This window comes from Lissotriton helveticus, chromosome 5_1 (assembly GCF_964261635.1).
Source record: "Lissotriton helveticus chromosome 5_1, aLisHel1.1, whole genome shotgun sequence".
Taxonomy (NCBI): Eukaryota; Metazoa; Chordata; class Amphibia; order Caudata; family Salamandridae; genus Lissotriton; species Lissotriton helveticus.
The window spans coordinates 447,586,011-447,604,626 of record NC_136065.1 but is presented as its reverse complement, the minus strand read 5'-3'; the positions used below and the strand labels follow the sequence as shown (position 1 = coordinate 447,604,626).

The following is an 18,616-nucleotide window of genomic DNA, read 5'->3' as shown; positions in this document are numbered from 1 at the left end:
AGTGAGTGAATGAATTGGTGCAATTGTGTAGCACTTCAGTAAGTCAAGGCCCTCTAATTAGCTGTTTAATAAAAAAAAGCAGTCATTTTCAACTCATAAAAGTCTACACTTAAAAAACAACCCTTTTAGGTCGCGGCCTGTCAGACAGTGCAGTTGTCTGGTTTGATAAAGACATCTTGGGGACTTTTAGAAAGCTGACCTAGGAATGCATTCTGCCCGTTGATTAGGATTGCCTTTGTGGTTTGTAACTCACATTTTCTGGCTTTCTATTTGCTGACTTTATTTGCTTTAGGCTCTCCAGGTTCATTCTGTCCCTTCGTTGCTGAAATTGTGTTGAATGTATTCTTCCACAAACTGGCTTTCTGTAAACAGGTATGAAAATCTTTTTCTTATGTCATCACATTTGCTGCACATTCAAAGACCAAGGTCAAATGTCAGGTGCTGTCTTCCAAGGGTTCTTATTTACTTTTCTTTGTCTGACTTTAAAGTGAGAGCATTTATGTGCAATCTTGTTAAACACTGGGGGTGGGAAAGAGTAATTTTTCAGAATTAGGAACACAAATTAAGCAAATTTTGTGTTATTTTTGAAGTGTGATGGAAACAAATACTTTAATATGACCAAAACAAATCATTACACTAGGTGATGCAGTTTCGAAACATTTTTGTCTGTGCACGGTACAGTTTTATTAGTAAAACTGTAAGTGTGAGCAAATGTAAGGGTCATTTCAATTGAAAATGTGTTGTCTACAGTGGCAGCATGCTACCACACCATGGATACTTCACTCTATGCCACTTCACTCTACTCTGTACCACTCCACATCCCTGCATCCTACTCAGCACCACTCCACTCTACACCACTGCACTCTACGTCTCTCTACTATACCCTGTACTACTGTACTCTATGCTAATGCACTCTTTGCCATTCTTCTCTCAACCCCCGTACTCTTCTAAACTGCACTCTACACCATCCCAGTCTAGGCCACACCAATCTACTCAGCACAATTCCACTCTATGCCACTCACTCTATGCAAATACACTCTATGCTAATGCACATTACTCAGAAACACTCACCTCTATTGCCCTGCACTCTATGCCAATCCACTGTATGCCACTCTAATCTACTTTGCACCACTGCACTCTATACCACTGCACTCTACACCACTTTACTCTATACTATTACGCTCTATGCCACTCCATGCAATTGCACTCTACCCTGCATCACTCCACTCTACGCCACTTCACTCCACTCTAAAACAATCTACTCTATACCACTGCACGCTACGCCACTCTATTCCATTGCACTCTACACCACTACTCAACCACTGCACTCTATGCCAATGCATTTTATACAACTACACTCCATGCCACTGCACTCTACTCTGCATCCCTGCTCTCGACACCACTCTACTCCATTCTACACCACTGCACTCTGACACTCTACTCTACAACACTGCACTCTATGCAACTGAACCCTAGGCCACTCGGCTCTACTCCACTCTATGCCTCTGCACTCTATACCACTAGACTCCATGGTGCTATACTCTACTCTGCACCACTCTATGCTACTCTATTCTACACCACTGCACTATATGCCGCTCAACTCTAGTCTGCAGTCTATGTCACTGCACTCTATACCACTTGATTCTACTCTGTGCCACTGGCCTCTGCATCAGTCAACTCTATGCCTCTCCACTCTGCACTGCTCTATTCTGATGCACTCTATGCCACTGCAGTCTATGCCACTCTACTCTACTGTGTGCCTCTGCACTCTGCACCACTGCACTCTACTATGCACTACTCTAATCTACCCCACTGCCTTCTAGGCACTGCACAGTATGCCACTGAATTCAATGCCACTGCACTCTGAGCCATTATATTCTGCAACACTCTACGGCAATGCGCTCTACACCAGTCCACTCTTCTCTATGCCACTCTAGTGTATGCCACTCTACGTGACTCCACACTGTGGCACTCCAATACACAATACGTTCTACTACTATGCTCTACAACACTCTACTCCAGTCTTCGTCATTCCAGTCTATGATACTCCATGCCGCTCTCCTCTATGCCACAAACCTTTACCCATGCTACACAGCAGCCACACTGGTGTACAACATGGCTAAAACACATTGGCAAAGCTGATAGCTCTTGTAATTCTTTACTTTTCTTTGGCTGATTGGTATTTTCTTCACCAACAGCATGGGAAAAATCTAGATAGATATCTCTTTAGCGGCAGCTTGATTAGAAGATGCACAGTGACCACTGCCGGAAGATGAACACCTTCAGATGAGAGTCTGCTCATGCTCCCATAGCACTCCCTAATTTGGGGTATGTGTATGGGGGTGCTAATAGCCATATTATCCTTACCTGCATTGTACTAACAGCTGTTAGTTACCCTCATGTGTTATACACCCTTGCCTGTGGCTCAGACCAATAAGAATGGGGAGGATAATTAACAGCCATTATTGCCTGCTTGCAAACAAGGACACTTAATTAGCACTTATTGGAATGTCGAGGGCTGCACAGAAGATAACACAGTTGCTCCTGAACAAAAAGGTCCAGTATAGACTTCCTGCTCCAACATTCTAATGTTGTCTTTCAGTGTTTCACTGGTTACTTTAAAAGGTTGTAAACTCAATGGGTAAAATACTTTAATATATATCTATCCCTTCTGCCTCAAGCTACACTGGTCGCTATAGGTCCCCTACCTTGTTAGGGCCTTGCAACCAGCATAGCCTGGGCAGTGGGCTGTAACGCAATATGAAGGTTACACTCTGAGGCTCCTGGAGAGGATTAGGAATGGTATCAGGATCTCACGTAAAGACAACAAAATGTTAATTCACTAGTGCACCCACGACCAATATTACCTTATATACTTCAGCAACTTGAAAAGTATTTAAATTGATCCTAAGATACATCGGCCTAAAGCATGTCTGTAGAGCGTTGTATAAAATCTATCAGTAATATGTATATTTGTGGACAAGGCTGTTAGATAAGGATTAATTCATTCAATGCTTCACTCTTCAATTATGCAAGAGACATACCACAACAATAAATTAAAATTAGTTTTAGTTATCAAAATTGGTACCCTTTGTAAGTTATAAAACATAGCTGCAATTCCGAATTAACAATTGGGAAAAAATATCAATGTATACATTTATTTTTATGTAAATCAAATAATGCAATTTCAATCGAGTGTTTAAATGAAACAAATGTTATGATATACCGCAAGCATAACACATTGTAATCATTAATGTATTCATACATAGAAAAATAATACTTAAAACAACTTGCAGTTATACTTCAAAAGAAAGTATACTTACAGGTGGCCAGGTTTCCTTTGTGTGACATCTGCAAGCTGTGGCAAAAAAACAAATATTTATATAAAATATTCATATAAATGGTTGTTGAGTAGAATATACCATTCATCTAAGATGCGTGCAATATGCATTATGAAACACTGTAGTATTTAAAATACATAAATGTCTCAAAACAATGATCTTGTTTATAGTATACCTGTGCAACAAAGTGACTCTAAAATGAACACTATTTGTACAAGGGCACAAACTTCATTATATACCTATAACTTCTCACCAGTTTACACATACTCACATCAACTTTGAGGAAATCTCTCTGCACACCAGGGGGAGGTGGTGTAATGGTGTTTCACAGCAATAAACACAATGTTGTCGTAGAAAAAGAAAAATCTTTAAATTCTAATAACATTAATTCCACGCTCTCTGTTGTGATGAATCATTTTTTAGGTGAATAACAGGTGTCAGTGTCAATATCAGTTTGGGCATTTTGATCATGATGTTCACTACAACCAAAAAACTCTAAGATATGCCATGGATTTTAGTTGTCAATAAAGTTACCCTTCACTGTGGAATCTTTTCAGTTTCACTGAATGTCAGTTAGGCACTCAAGACATTCAATTGTTGCAGATGATTTCTTTTCCTCTCAATTCTTTAATAATGTTTTTTTTAAATCAAACATACAATGATCAACAAAAGAAACGCCAGATAAACATTATTAGATGTGGGCAATGACATTGATCACAAAATGAATTAATAGCAAATAAATAATAATAATAAAAATAAAAGTCAAGAAACAGTACAAATACCTTGATTACACGGATAAATGATAAATCAGTACAACAGGAAGAAGAAGATGAATTGTTTCATACAACAAAAAGCGTCTTGCATACAATATATGATAATCAATGGAGAATCTATGAATAGTAAATATGCATTATACAGTCAGTATCATCTTTAACTTATAAAACAACGCCATATATGATCAAAGAGGTGTAAATTGTCATTCAACTTATAAATCCTTTTTTCAAAGTGAGCCACATCAAACATATCGTCAGGCCAAGATTGAAGTGTTGGAACAACATTTGTTCTCTAACAACGTAATATATTAACTTTGGCTAAGCCGAGAGCACTAGAAAACCACTTAAAGGCATGAATGGATATAGGCGATATTTCAGATGTATCATGTAAAAATGATAAATGATGTGACAGGGAACAATTAATTAAAGAGTATGTCTACAAAAAACCTCAATCTGTAGCTACAATGAGCAAATATTAGGGTATTCCCACAGAATATGAACTATCACAATCAGGTGTGTTACAACACCAGCAAAGGGAATCAGGACTAAGGTGAGCTGCATACAATTTAGCCGGTGACCAATGCCAACGATGCAGTATTTTGAAATAATTAAATTTAAGATGGGAGTCCCTAGTCCTTTATTGTAATTATCCAATATAGTATCCCAATCTTTATCTGTAATTTCCAGGTTTAACAGCGTAGACCACCATGATCTTAAGTTACTGGAGTTTTCAGTAGAAAATGAAGAGTCGATTAAAATGGCATAGAGCCCGGTTACTGTAACCTTGAAATGTTTCCAAGTGTGAATATATTGTTCAATTGGGGAGTGGGTTGTTATATCATGAACTTTTATCGCACTTGGAGCGAGTGCAGAGGAAAGTTGATTGTATCTAATCACTTGTGACAAAGGAAGATCAAAGTCATGTTGTAAACTTGAGAATGATTTCAAGGAATGATTATGTTATGTGTACATAAATTTTTTACAATAACTATTTTATGTCTGGTCCAAATTGACCAGGTGAGTACAGCAAATCCAACACTTGGAAAGGAGCGTTGAAGTTCTCCAACTTCCATGCCACGGCCTGGCCCGATAAAGGGATTTATCGGGCCAGGCCATGGCATGGAAGTTGGAGAATAAGAAGCTCCGGCAGACAGGTGAGGGATAGACGCCTTGTAGATTTACACAGCCTGCTGAAATCATGCAGTGAGGGGCTTTTCGAAAGGTGGGGGAGCACTAATGAGTTTAATTATAAGTTATCATTTGTTCACTGACCGCGAGAATTATACGATACCAGAGAGTTTGAGAAGGAAAGGATATACTTCATGGATAGTATGGTAGTCGGACATGCAACAAGACAGCCACAGATTGCATGAAGAGACTGTGATTAATATAAGATGTTGGTTAACACCTTGTTTTGTCATGATGAGGCTGGAATGGTGTTCATAAAATTGATTAAATAGAAATAGAAAAAATTTCCCAAAGCTGATGGGATTTACAATTGGGATCAACAATTTCTTTTATGTTTAGGAAGAAATGTCCTCATTAATGGGATGAGGATATGAAGCTCAGAAGTACTTAATAAATAACACATCTATGAAATTGGAGGTAAATGTAATATGCTATTACCTAGATTCATGTGATAGGGAACAGCTGCAGAGCAGAAAATGAAAAATATAAACTAAATTAACAATGAATAGAGAGATGTGTAGTGATTTCAGTGGGAGTTTATGTATCAAGACAAGTAAATCAATGGTTGGCTTGGTTTGTTAAAGCTATACTGTGAGCAATGAGCAATTAAAGCAATGGAGATCATCTTGGGCAACATGTGGATGCTAGATTGTATCTAGGCAGGCTTAAAGGGTTTTTGTTGAAAATTTCAAACTTAAGAGATGTTATCTACACGTGGCAATTTAGTTTTGTAATATGAATGGATGTCGACATTGACATATGCATTTTGTTTTTTTTCAGTCCTGATGACGTCCAAGTGGGGACGAAACGCGTAGGCTGATGTTCTGATATTGTATAGGTTCTTGAATCGAGAGATTTATTGAAAAGTATCCAATTGTGAATAGAAAAAGAATAATAATAACTATAAATGGATTTTTTCTACAAAACAAGCTTGCCTTTGGAAGTGGTTCTTAATGAATGCAATAATTGATTGTTTATCATAGCTTGCACTTTGACACTCCTTTCCAAGTGTTGGATTAGTTTTGAGGACTTGGTCCTAGTGGCTGTGGGACCTAGGAGAGTGAAGCGTCATAGATACAGGACTTTGGGATTATGAGAATAAAAATCTGAACTATTGACCAGTGCGCTTGGTTGTTGTGCCCTCATCGCCTACGGTCAAGAACAGTTGAGTTCAGCCCATTTGTACGTGATATCTGCCATGCTAATTGTGAAGAATAAATAATAGGATTAGTTGAATAAGTTAATTTTGGGCGTTTTGTATAATAAATTGCCAAATCCCTTATCTAATTGAAATATTGAGTGTTCAAACAAAACCCAGAGTGGTGTATTCCTATGAGTGGGTAGCATATAAATAGAATGAGCCAATTGCTGTGCTATACAATAACATTCTAAGTGAGGGGGACATAAACCCCCCCTTCGCAGCTGAGGAATGTACTCTTGTGCCACTTAATCAGGGTCTGTTTTTGCCCCATACAAACCGGGAAATAGTGAATGTCAACATTTTAAGAAAAGGTCTTGGGATGGTAAGTGGAATCATGCCAAAAATGTAATTGAATTTCGGAATCGTGTTCATTTTTATTATTTGCACCTTGCCCCATAATGACATGTTTAGAAGCGACCATTGTTGAAAATCTCTTTTGATCTGTTCAAATATCGGACTTAGATTATCCATAATCATGTCCTTTAAACCTCTATAAAGAAATAGCCCTAAATATTTCAATTTCAAATGTAGCCAGTTAAATGGAAGATTATCAATAACAGGAGTCAACGGCAGGGATTCACATTTAGGGGCTGATTGCGATGACGGTCGATCGCCACCTATGGCCCGGCGGTGGCAATCTACCCTCCTTCGTGACCTTATTTACCCCCCACTATATCATATTGGCTGTGGTATCGTGGCGGACGCAAAGTGCATCCGCCGCTTTTCCGCCAGTTGACAATCGTTAAGATTGCCGGCCGGGCGGAGCTGAGCCACAATATCGTGGCGGTGCCTAGCAGGCACCACCATCCATAATATGATGTGTGGCTTCTAAGGCCTTTCCATGGCAGTGATGCTGCCATGGAAAGGCTGGCAGGGAATTGCTTTGGGGATCTGTGGTGGGCCCGGGGGTGGGGGTAGGGGGCTGCACTTGGTGGGTACCTATGGTACCCCCTACATTGCCATGCACAAAGTGTCTGGGGCCGCGAGGTACAGGCACTTTGGTATTGCAGCGGGTGCTGCTTAGCACCACTGCAATGCCAAAGATGCGGAATGCGGGGGTCACAGTCACATCCTAATTAGCGGTGCGGGACCACCGCACATCTGGCGGAAGGTCCCAGCACCGCTAATGTGTCGGGTGGACTAATGTCTGCCCGCCATCCTAATTACCCCTTAGTCTAGTTGATTTTATAGCCAGTGAAAATTGAAAACATGTTTAATTGGGAAATCAAAGCATTTGCTTCAGATTGTGGATGTGAAAGAGTCAAGAGAATATCCTCAGCATAATAAAAAGCCTTAATTTCGCCAGCTGTAGTAGTAATACCCTTGATATCCGCATTGGAGCGTATTGCTATAGCGAATGGCTCCAAAGTCAAAAGTAACAATCAAGGAGAAAGTAGGCAGCCTTGCCTTGTACCTCGATAAATGTTGAAACCCATCACAAGTGACAGCCGCTGTGGGTAAAAAATACATCACACTAGTAAGGGCCAGAAAATCTTTGCTGAATCCCATCCTCTCCATAGTACGGAATAAATAAACCCATTCAACTCTTTTAAAGGCTTTTTCTCTTCCTTGTCATTTCGTAATTGCCACAGTAAATGAGAAATAGTACGGAGGTGATTGGTGGATGAGCAGCTAGGGACAAACCCAACTTGGGAGGGATGAATAAAGGACGCAATTACCAATCCAAGACGATGTGCTAAAGCTTTAGCAAATATTTTGACAACAGAATTTGTTAATGAAATTGGTGTAGCTAGAGCATTCTAAAGGGTCTTTACCTTGTTTAGGTAGGACCGAAAAATGTGCCTGTAAAAAATCAGATGGTAAATGTCCTAGATGTAAAGCCTTATCAAAAACAGAAACCAAAATTGAATTGGGACAGTGTGGTTTTTAGTGATTTTTTCTAAAATTCAATAGGGAACCCATCATCCCCCTCCGTGTACGTATAGAGTGGGGGCATGAGGTAGAAGTATAATCTCTCTCACTTGGGTGCATTAATCTCCTGGGTTCCTGTAATGAGTAATCTTTAATGAAATCCACTAGCATGTGTCTATCCTTATTGTGATGAGTGTCAGGCTTACCAGATCTATCAATAAATGGATCTAAAATGACGTTCCAGTCTCCCCCTATTAACACACGTGTGGACCCAAATGCCTTTAATAATCTACTAAAACGAGAGATAAAGTAACGTTTAGAATCCATATGGGGCATATGTAGAACCCACTATTATAAAGATGAGAAGTTTAACAAAAATGTATCTTCATTCGATGTCCTCCCAGGTTTGCAATATCTTACAGGGTAAATGTTTATTGAAACAAATAGAAACACCACATTTCCTTGATGGTGTGGGGTGAACCCCAATTGTCTTGGGGGTGGTACTCGCATGTAGAACTTGGCCAACCCAATCTCATTTAAATTTTTCACATTCTGTTTGAGTAAGATGGGTTTCTTGTAATAGTGCAATATCCAGCTTATTGTGACCAACATAAGTGAGGTGCATTAGGTACAGAGTGCTCATTATCTTTTAGAAATTGATCCACATATGACCACAGTTGGTTTTTCTCTTGCTGGGTTTCCATGAAGAGAGATTGAGTTTCTAGGGAAGTTTTGGGTTTCGGGAAAGTCCCAAATCCACACTGATGTCGATAAGATCATGATAGGATATACTGCAAGGAACTATGTTTGCTTGAGTAACCAATTGCAGAACCGAAGTAGAAGTCAGTAAATAATAAATCCGTGTACGTATAGAGTGGGGGCATGAGGTAGAAGTATAATCTCTCTCACTTGGGTGCATTAATCTCCAGGGTTCCTGTAATGAGTAATCTTTAATGAAATCCACTAGCATGTGTCTATCCTTATTGTGATGAGTGTCAGGCTTACCAGATCTATCAATAAATGGATCTAAAATGACGTTCCAGTCTCCCCCTATTAACACAGGTGTGGACCCAAATGCCTTTAATAATCTACTAAAACGAGAGATAAAGTAAAGTTTAGAATCCATATGGGGCATATGTAGAACCCACTATTATAAAGATGAGAAGTTTAACAAAAATGTATCTTCATTCGATGTCCTCCCAGGTTTGCAATATCTTACAGGGTAAATGTTTATTGAAACAAATAGAAACACCACATTTCCTTGATGGTGTGGGGTGAACCCCAATTGTCTTGGGGGTGGTACTCGCATGTAGAACTTGGCCAACCCAATCTCATTTAAATTTTTCACATTCTGTTTGAGTAAGATGGGTTTCTTGTAATAGTGCAATATCCAGCTTATTGTGACCAACATAAGTGAGTATCTTTTTCCTTTTAATAAAGTGAGTTAAGCCATGCACATTTAAAGAGACAATTTTCAGTGGCTTAGAAGGGGTAGACTGCATAGATCAGGAAGATGGTTTAAAAACTTTTTTTTAAAAGGGGTCAAAATTGAACGACAATTTGGAGGAGCCAATGCATATATCCCCTATGTAAAACTAATGTAAAATATACCAATAAGAAGAAATGACAAGACCTTTTGTCCAAACAAAACACTAAGGAGTACATTGTAAGGCTAGTAAAATGATAATTCAAAAAGACAAAGAAAAGAGAAGAGGAAGAAGACGAGAAAAAGGAAAAAAACTGAAATATATATAAATATGAAGATTTAGAATGAGTCCAACAGACGGTGTCCAGACAATGATGTATCAACTTTTGAACTGTAACTTTGAACTAGGGTGGAATAGGTGAGACAACGAGGTATGAGGGGTTTTGGGACCAACAGCCTGATATGGAACAAATACCAATAAACCAGTACATAAATGAGTACGTTAAACTTATATAATATAAGGGATTGTGTGGCGAACAAAATATACATAAATCGTAGATTGAGAATACAATTATAACAAAATGCAAAAGAAATAAACATCAAGGGAAAAGAAAAAAGATAAAGTATAAAGTAAGAGGGAAAGAAAAAGGAAAAGGATAGCATAAGAAGGCTCATTGTATAAAGGTTATCAAAGAAAACCATGATCAAGATTTCAGCAGTGATCTCGATTTGTCTCTTGGTTGGATACCTTTCCCAGATTTAATTTTTCCACTATAAGGCCATTTACAAGTCACAGTTTCCCATCTGCCTTGATCACGTGTATCTGAAGAAACACTTCTGCTCAGATCTTGTGAAGCTGGAGGTGATGTGGATTTATGTTCCATCCCTGAGTCTTTGTCTTCAGCTTAATCAAGAAAAGATTCCAAGTCGTGAGGATCAAATAACTCTTTTGTTTGCCCCTGGTATGTTGTGATCATTGTTGCTGGTTCCAAAAGACCATATTTGATGTCTCTTTTCTTCAACCTAGGGTAAAGAGCCAATAATTATTTCCTCTTGAGATTGGTAGAGGCAGAAAAGTTTGAGGTAAAAATAATCTGAGTGGTGTCATATGTATAATGACCATGTCTTCTTGCTTCCATTATGATTTGTCGAGCCTGTTGGTGGTGGAGACTACAACCCAAAATATTACTAGGATGTGAGGTACGAGAAGAGTTCTTAGAAAGCACTTGATGGTTACCATGAAATTCGAGTTGGCGAGAGAAAGTGAGTTTCACCAAATTAGTTATCAAGGTAGTGAGGAACTGTATCACGTCATACTTTTCCAATTGCTCTGGAAGGTCATTAATTCTAATATTATCCCTCCTACTGCGATGAACCAAGTCAGCTGTTTTTTGTCGAAGATGCCATACGTCCTACCCATGATCTGGTATTCTGTCAATTTGCGATTAAACTTCATTAAGGTGACCATCTACCAGTTGCATACGTGAGTGGAATTGAGCGACCTCCCCCCAAAGAGAATCCAATTCCAGTGTATTTGCAGTCACAGCATTGTTGACTGAAGCAATAGAAACTTTAATGTCCAAGAGTTCTTTAAGTATAGTGTCCATGGCTGATGCAGGAATATCATGTAGAGTTGCCATTGTGGAAGGAGATGTTTATTCTTTGGCATGAAGATCAAACAGGACGTAGTTGGGTATAGAACTCTCTTCTGTATAATGGAACAAAAGCAGGATAAGAAGCTTTTTAAAGTGAATGAAATATATATCTATATTTCGGCAATTAGACACAATGAAGCAACACCACTGAAAATGTGAGTGGAAAATCAAACAAAGGAAAACGCGAAACATGGGGGTGTAGATGCTCATCAAGTGAACATTCAATTGAAATCATTGCAATCCGAAATTCACAGTGTCATCTTCAGCTTCCCACCAAACAACCTCTCCTCATAATATCCTAAATAACACGGTGAGAAATGAAGTGCCATAGTTGACTTGTAATCTAGTTTCCTTTCTAGCTGCCAGTCTATCTTTCCTTTGTGCTGCACCAACAGGAAGTTCAAATCGACAGTCGTAAAGGTGTGAAGATCCTTAGAAAACCTCCAGATGCAGGTATTTATTCCAGAGAAAGGAAGGGTGAAATCTTTCCTTTGTAAATAGAGGCACGTGCAAGATGGGGAGAGGAAATAAGAAAATCTCCTATCAATTCTGGTCAATAATGTTCAAGAGAATAGAGATTGTATGGAAACGTTTAATACAAAAAAAAGGCGAAATACGTGCAAAATGCACCAATACATCCATGCACTTTATTGTTTCAGTAGGGGAAGAGAAAAAAAAAAGAAAGGGCATTCTATGTCTCATGCAAAGTGAAAGCATGGAGGAGTCTGTGTTAAACAGAGGAGCAAGATTACAGCAAATCCTCTCTGATGAGATGAAAATGAGCGTGTTAAGGATTCACAGACAGTACTTGCCCCTGTCTTCTTTTTCTGTTCCCATCAAAAGTTTTCCAGAGCCTCCTGTCATGGAAGAATTAGTTTTCAAAGATCTGAGGGGCAGGGAAGCACGTGTACATGGAACTTAAGGAAACTGAGAAAATCCAAAAATTAAAGCCTGCCACATGATTAGGACAACTTGTGATTCAGTAATATCCCATTTTCATTCAGTTTGCAGCGTTTGAAGAATCATAAAATGGCTCTGGCCTCTTATCCCTCCTCGGAGCCTCAGAAAAGAGCCGCCATGGACATCGGCGCCAAACTCTGCGCCACAATACCTTCCTTACCTTGCCCGTGAGAGTACGGAAGACAGGTGGCCTTGGAAGATGGCGGGCACAGACTTGGCCATGTCTGCAACCACAGGGCTTTATCTTGTATAGAGGCCTGTGTGGTGTCTTCAGTAGGAAATAATGATGCAGGTACATCAACGTAAGAGGCACGTAGGATTTATGGACCTCAGCCACAGCCACGATCAACAGGGGAGTACCTGCTGGGGCGGTGACATGGGTAGGGGGAGGGGCAGGGTGGGGGTTAGTAATGTATGGATAATGGAGGTTTGCAGGTAAGTAAACATATAAATAAATCAAACGAATTTTGTTGTTTGCACTGCATCTCCAAATGCAATGCAGTGTGCGCAACAATTTTTTTTTGATTTATTAAAATGTTTACTTACCTGCAAACCTCCATTATCCATACATTACTAATCCCCACCCTGCCCCTCCCCCTCCCCATGTCACTGCCCCGGCAGGTACTCCCCTACCGACCGCGGCTGCTCAGCCATCAACAGCAAGTCTCCAACTGACAAACATGGGATAGTCATAGAGATTCTACATCAGAGATTCTTCATAGAATGTACAATGAGGTTCTACATAGAATGTAATACAATGTCACACACCTCCCTCCTTTACAACAAAATAGTAACAAAGAAACAGAAGAGAAATAAGCAAGCCCAAAAACAAACAGGGATACATTTAAGCTTGTCAGAAATCTCTCATGTACACAGGAAGTCTGCTCACCCTCTAAGTCCTCTCTCTTACATTGCAAGACAACCAAGAAGATCCTGAGAGAGAGGGAATAACACCTGTTGATGAGGGATAAGAGCCAGACCCACCTCCAAGACTCAGCGGAAGAGAAATTTGGATTAACTAACACCACACGGCTCTTATTCCAAATCCTTCCATCTTCAGTCTTAACTGCATTTTTAAAGATCTTTACCACACTCCTAATTTTAGAAGATTTAGACCAAGGTTGATGCCCAACAAGAGTTTTAATCTTCACACGGTCACCCACCCTCACCTCGTTGGTTTGAGCACATTTCTTTTCATCAGAATACATTTTTCTATTAAACTTCTTATCCAGTTGCCTGTTTCTCCAATCACCTTTCTGATTGTTAATCAAACCTTTGTTTAACCTCATCCACCCTGGACACAATTTTGAGTTAGAAGCCCCACCTTTGAATAACTCAAAGGGGGTTCTCCCGTGGTCAGGTGTGGAGACATGCGATAAGCAGTAATCCTGCCTTGAAGAACATCTTTCCAGTTCAAGCCATTGACTCGGGCTAATTGTATGCTCTCTTTGAGGGTCTTATTCACCCTTTCCACAGCTCAGTTGGTTTCTGGGAGGTACAGAGCACTTCTCCTATGAATAATGCCACAGCCTTTTAAAAAACACTGAAACTCATTCGAACAAAACTGTGGCCCATTGTCAGAGAGAATACTATTAGGAAAACTTCCTCTAAAAACTTAATAACACATCCTGTTGAAATATCTCTAACAGCACTCACCTCAATACACCTGGAGTACAGACCCAAAACACCAATCAGATAAGAGGTATCACTCACACCGTGCAATGGACCAACAATGTCAATTGCAACTTCATCCCAGGGGTGATCCGGTAATTTACCTTAGACCTTAGGCATTTGGTTAGTTTTCAATATTTTATCACTGGCACAACCCTCCACACAATCCTGGACCAACCTTTCAACCTCCAAATACATGACAGGCCACCAAAATTGCAATCTCAGATACTCCTTAGTCGTCACTATCCCAAGATCACCAGTGTGAGCAAGACTCAGAAGTTTGTTCCTTATGCCTAACGGAGGAACCAGTTTAGTGCCCTGAACAAGCACACCATCAACAACAGACAACTCCTCACAAATCAAAGCCCATGGCTTATCTAGACATTTGTTATTCATCATCATATGCATATCATTCTTAATTTCTTGATCTGTCTCAATTTCATCCTTCCACTCAGACTCACTAACAGCACCAGAGGTGATTTCACAAACATTCACCACATCATCATCTAAAATCCCTTCATCAGTGTCAAATTCTTTAACATTAACAAGCCGATAAAGACAATCTGCAGATTTATTGACAGCACCAGGAATGTAATCAAAATCAAAATCAAATTCCTGAAGAGAGATGACCCACTTCTTAATCCTTGAAGAAATAGAATCAAGACCCTTTTTTGAAAACACCTCTTTAAGAGGTTTATGATCAGACAACACCTTCACCCAGGTACCCCAAATCAAGTTTCTGAACTTCCTAAGCGCCCAAAAGTTGGCCAATGACTCTTTCTTGATAACCGAGTAAATAAGTTCCGATCCTCTCATACATCTGGAGGCACAAGCAATCAATACCTCAACACCATCTTTTCTTTGAAGTAATACTGCACCTAACCCCTTTGCGCTTGCGTCAGTCAATATTTCAGTCATCTCACCCAAAACAAAAGCTTGTAAGGAGGGCACTTTCCTCAATTCTTCCTTGATGGAACCGTACTCTTTTGCACACTCACCACACCATTGAAACACCACACTTTTACCAGTGAGTCTCCTAAGATTTTGAGTCTTGTCAGCATACCCTGGAATGAACTTACTATAAAATTCTACCATACCTAAGAAAGATAACAACTCCTCTTTATTGACTGACTCGCTGATTTTCAAAATAGAATCAACAAGTTCTTTCTTAGGGAAGACACCTTGTCCAGTGATACAATGTCCAAGACAGTTCACCTGTCCCATACAAAAATTACATTTCTCTTTTTTTAGAGACAGACCAGCCTTCCTAAGACGTTCCAGCACAGCACACACTCTAGAATGATGTTCAGCTTTAGTGCTGCCATGGATCAATAAATCGTCTTGATAGCACCTCACACCTGTAACTCCTTTTAGTATTTTAGACATTATGCGTTGAAAAACTGACGCAGCAGAGACAAGCCCAAATGGCATCCTACGAAACGTATACGTTTCCATAGGTGTCACAAAGACTGTCAAATCCTGCAAAGGTTCATCCAGCTCAACCTGATGATAAGCTGACGCCAGATCATGGGTAGTGAAATACTTTGCACCTACCAAAGTGCCAACCATCTCATCAATATTGGGCAAGGGAAATCTGTCCACAATCACCTCCTTGTTAAGCGAGCGTAAATCAATGCAGAGGCGTAATTCACCACTAGCCTTCTTGGCCATGACCATGGGAGCCAACCATTCTGTCGCTTCAACAGGTTCAATGACTTCCATTTCAACTAACTGCTCAATCTCCGTTCAATGTTCATTCAATGGACTTCTTCTAACTCTTGCAACCACAGGGACAGCACCTTCTGTCAATCTAATATGATGTTTGTACCCCTTGGGGCATCCAAGTTTGTCCCCAACCACATCAGCAAATTGTTCTGCAAACACAGAGACAAAGTCATCCACCTCATGAACCTGGACTTGTGTAACTGCATTAGGATTAAGACGAATACCACCAAACGTTGATGGTGCCACCCTAAAAGAGCATCCCCTGCTTGGCCACATAGACTTTGCCAGCAGTCATACGTCCACACAATTCAATGGTTGCCAAAAAATACCCTAACATTCTAATGGGTATAACACCATAACCCAGAGGAGAAACATCATTTTTAATTAGTTTAACATTAGCACTAAAATACTGTCGAAAAATATCTTCACTAGTCATGGTGAGATGTGAACATGAATCAAACTTTAACTCAAGTTGGACACCCTCAATAGCAACCATATGTGAAGGATGTACAGCCTTTTGTTCATCAACCTGAAAAATAATTTCCTTAACTTGAGGTTGATCTTTGGCTACAGATTGGTCTCCTTGTTTTACTTTGCTTTTGCAACATCAGGCAAAATAATCCCTCCTACCACAGGTACTACAAATAACCTGTAAGACTGGACAGAAAGAAGCATTTGCCAGATGTCCTATTCTACCACATCTAAAACATGTGGGTCTGTTGTCAAATGCAGGAGCACCTCCAGTAGCAGACAAAGATGTATCTCTATCTTTGGCCACATGATTCTTGTTTTGAACTTGACATATAACCTCTTCAACACTTGTGCTGGTTGTGTTCGATTTACTATTGTCAGAACTCAACTCATCAACACATTTCATCATATGTTCCACCTGTTTAGCAATCATTAAAACCTCATCTAATGGAGGCTCATCTTTTAACCAGTTATTTCCCAATTTTATCATGAGCACATTTCAATACAAATTGGTCCCTAATTCTATCTTCAACAGCACCACCAAACTTGCAAGAAGATGCTAATTTTCTTAATGCTGAGACAAACTCCTCAACCGATTAATCCTTCTTTTGTTCACGAAGACCAAAATTATATCTCTCCATAATCGTGCTCAAATGAGGAAGATAATGCTGATCCGACTGTAGTATACATATTTTGTATTCATTGAGATTTCTCTGATCAGCAGCACTGAGCTCAGGTAAATGCTCCAGTACTTTCTGTCCTTCTCCCCAAGAAATGTAATAGCAAAGAATGTTTCCGTTCTGCACTTAGATTTTTCCCACAGACTCTAGCGTAATTCACAAATATATTTTTCCACTTTTGCCATTTTACACTTGGTTCACATGGACTTGTCAAGAAGAAAGGTGGTTGTGTAACATTCTGCATGGTGCTTCAATATCCCCTTCAAACAAATTATATATAAAAAATATATATATTCTATTTTACTAATAGGAATGATGAATGATAGAACCAATGGAAGCAAGCTACATTTGATTACACTTAAAACTATAATATGATATCCTGTTGTTTAAATAAATAAATACATTTTTTAATAATGAGATGTTATGACACCCTGAAAGAAAAAACAAGACTCCTCAAGGCATACAGCTAAATATAATAAAAAAACAAGACTCCTTAAGGCATACAGCAAAACATAACCCTTACTATGCAAGAAATGTCATAAAGTTGTGTCAATCACTGATGAATTGATGCTGACACAACATATGCTGGTATGCCAAACAACATTTATGACACCAAGTTTCAACTGCAACTAAAGTTCACTGATGTGTCAGATACCAACATTACCGGCTAGAAAAATTCCCTTGCTTCGCTACTGTTGTTCCAGTCACCAAAGATACCGACATGATGATGCTTCTAAAAAAAAAACTAAAATTTACGGGTTCTGTTTATTCCCTTTCTTAAACTCAATGGTGTGCCAGTCACCAAAGATGCTGGCTTGAAAACACTTCACTGATAAAGAAGACGCTCGCCTGATAAATAATTTCTTAAACTCGCTGGTGTGCCAGCCACTAAAGATGCAGGCTTCTAAACACTCCGCCGATAATGCAGACGCTTCGCCAATAAAGAAACGAGGAAAGCATAAGATTGCCGCACAAACCACTCGTAATAATGAGAAGCTTCCCAACTGTACAAGATGGCTCCTGTGCATGACGACGCACGTTAATTCACCGCCAAAAAGCTTTCCAAACAAAATACTTCCCAAGTCTATAAAATGTCTCCTGTGTGTGACGACGCATGTGACTCCACCGTCAAACAGCTTCCCAACCTCTGAAGATGGCGCCTGTACTTAGCAACACAGGTGTAAACGTCACCTGCTCCTGGAACGCAGAAGTATTTCAGGCCTAAACCAGACCTTGACTTTCTGATGCCGTTCCACCACTTGCCCCTCCCTCTAACCTCCTCACCAGGATATTTTATGTGCCGGAGTCACCAGACCATAGATTCCGGAGCCACACAACAGCCGCTGGAGAAGTCTCAAACCTTCTCTTCTTGAGAATACACAGCCGCTGGAGGAGGAAGATTTACACAATATATTCTCGAGGGGAAAATGGCATCAATTGCTGGATGTTGAGGTGAGAGAATGCCCTCGCATTGTCGCCAAATATATGTGGTGTCTTCAGTAGGTAATAATGATCCAGGTACATCAAGGTAAGAGGCACGTAGGATTTATGCACCTCAGCCATCAACGGCAAGTCTCCAACCTACAAACATGGACTACAGTCAGAGAGATTCTACATCAGAGATTCTACATAGAATGTAAAATGAGGTTCTAC

The 18,616-nt window shown here is 39.8% G+C and overlaps 1 protein-coding gene across 2 annotated transcripts in view; it reads right to left on the bottom strand.

Moving 5' to 3' along the window:
* Window positions 1–18,616, bottom strand: part of ZNF365 (zinc finger protein 365) — a 293,917-nt gene that overhangs the window by 54,100 nt on the left and 221,201 nt on the right. For both annotated transcript variants that reach the window (XM_078640965.1, XM_078640964.1), the window contains exon 4: window positions 3,324–3,358. In XM_078640965.1, the coding sequence (XP_078497091.1) occupies window positions 3,324–3,358 (35 nt within the window). The remainder of the gene's footprint in view (window positions 1–3,323; window positions 3,359–18,616) is intronic.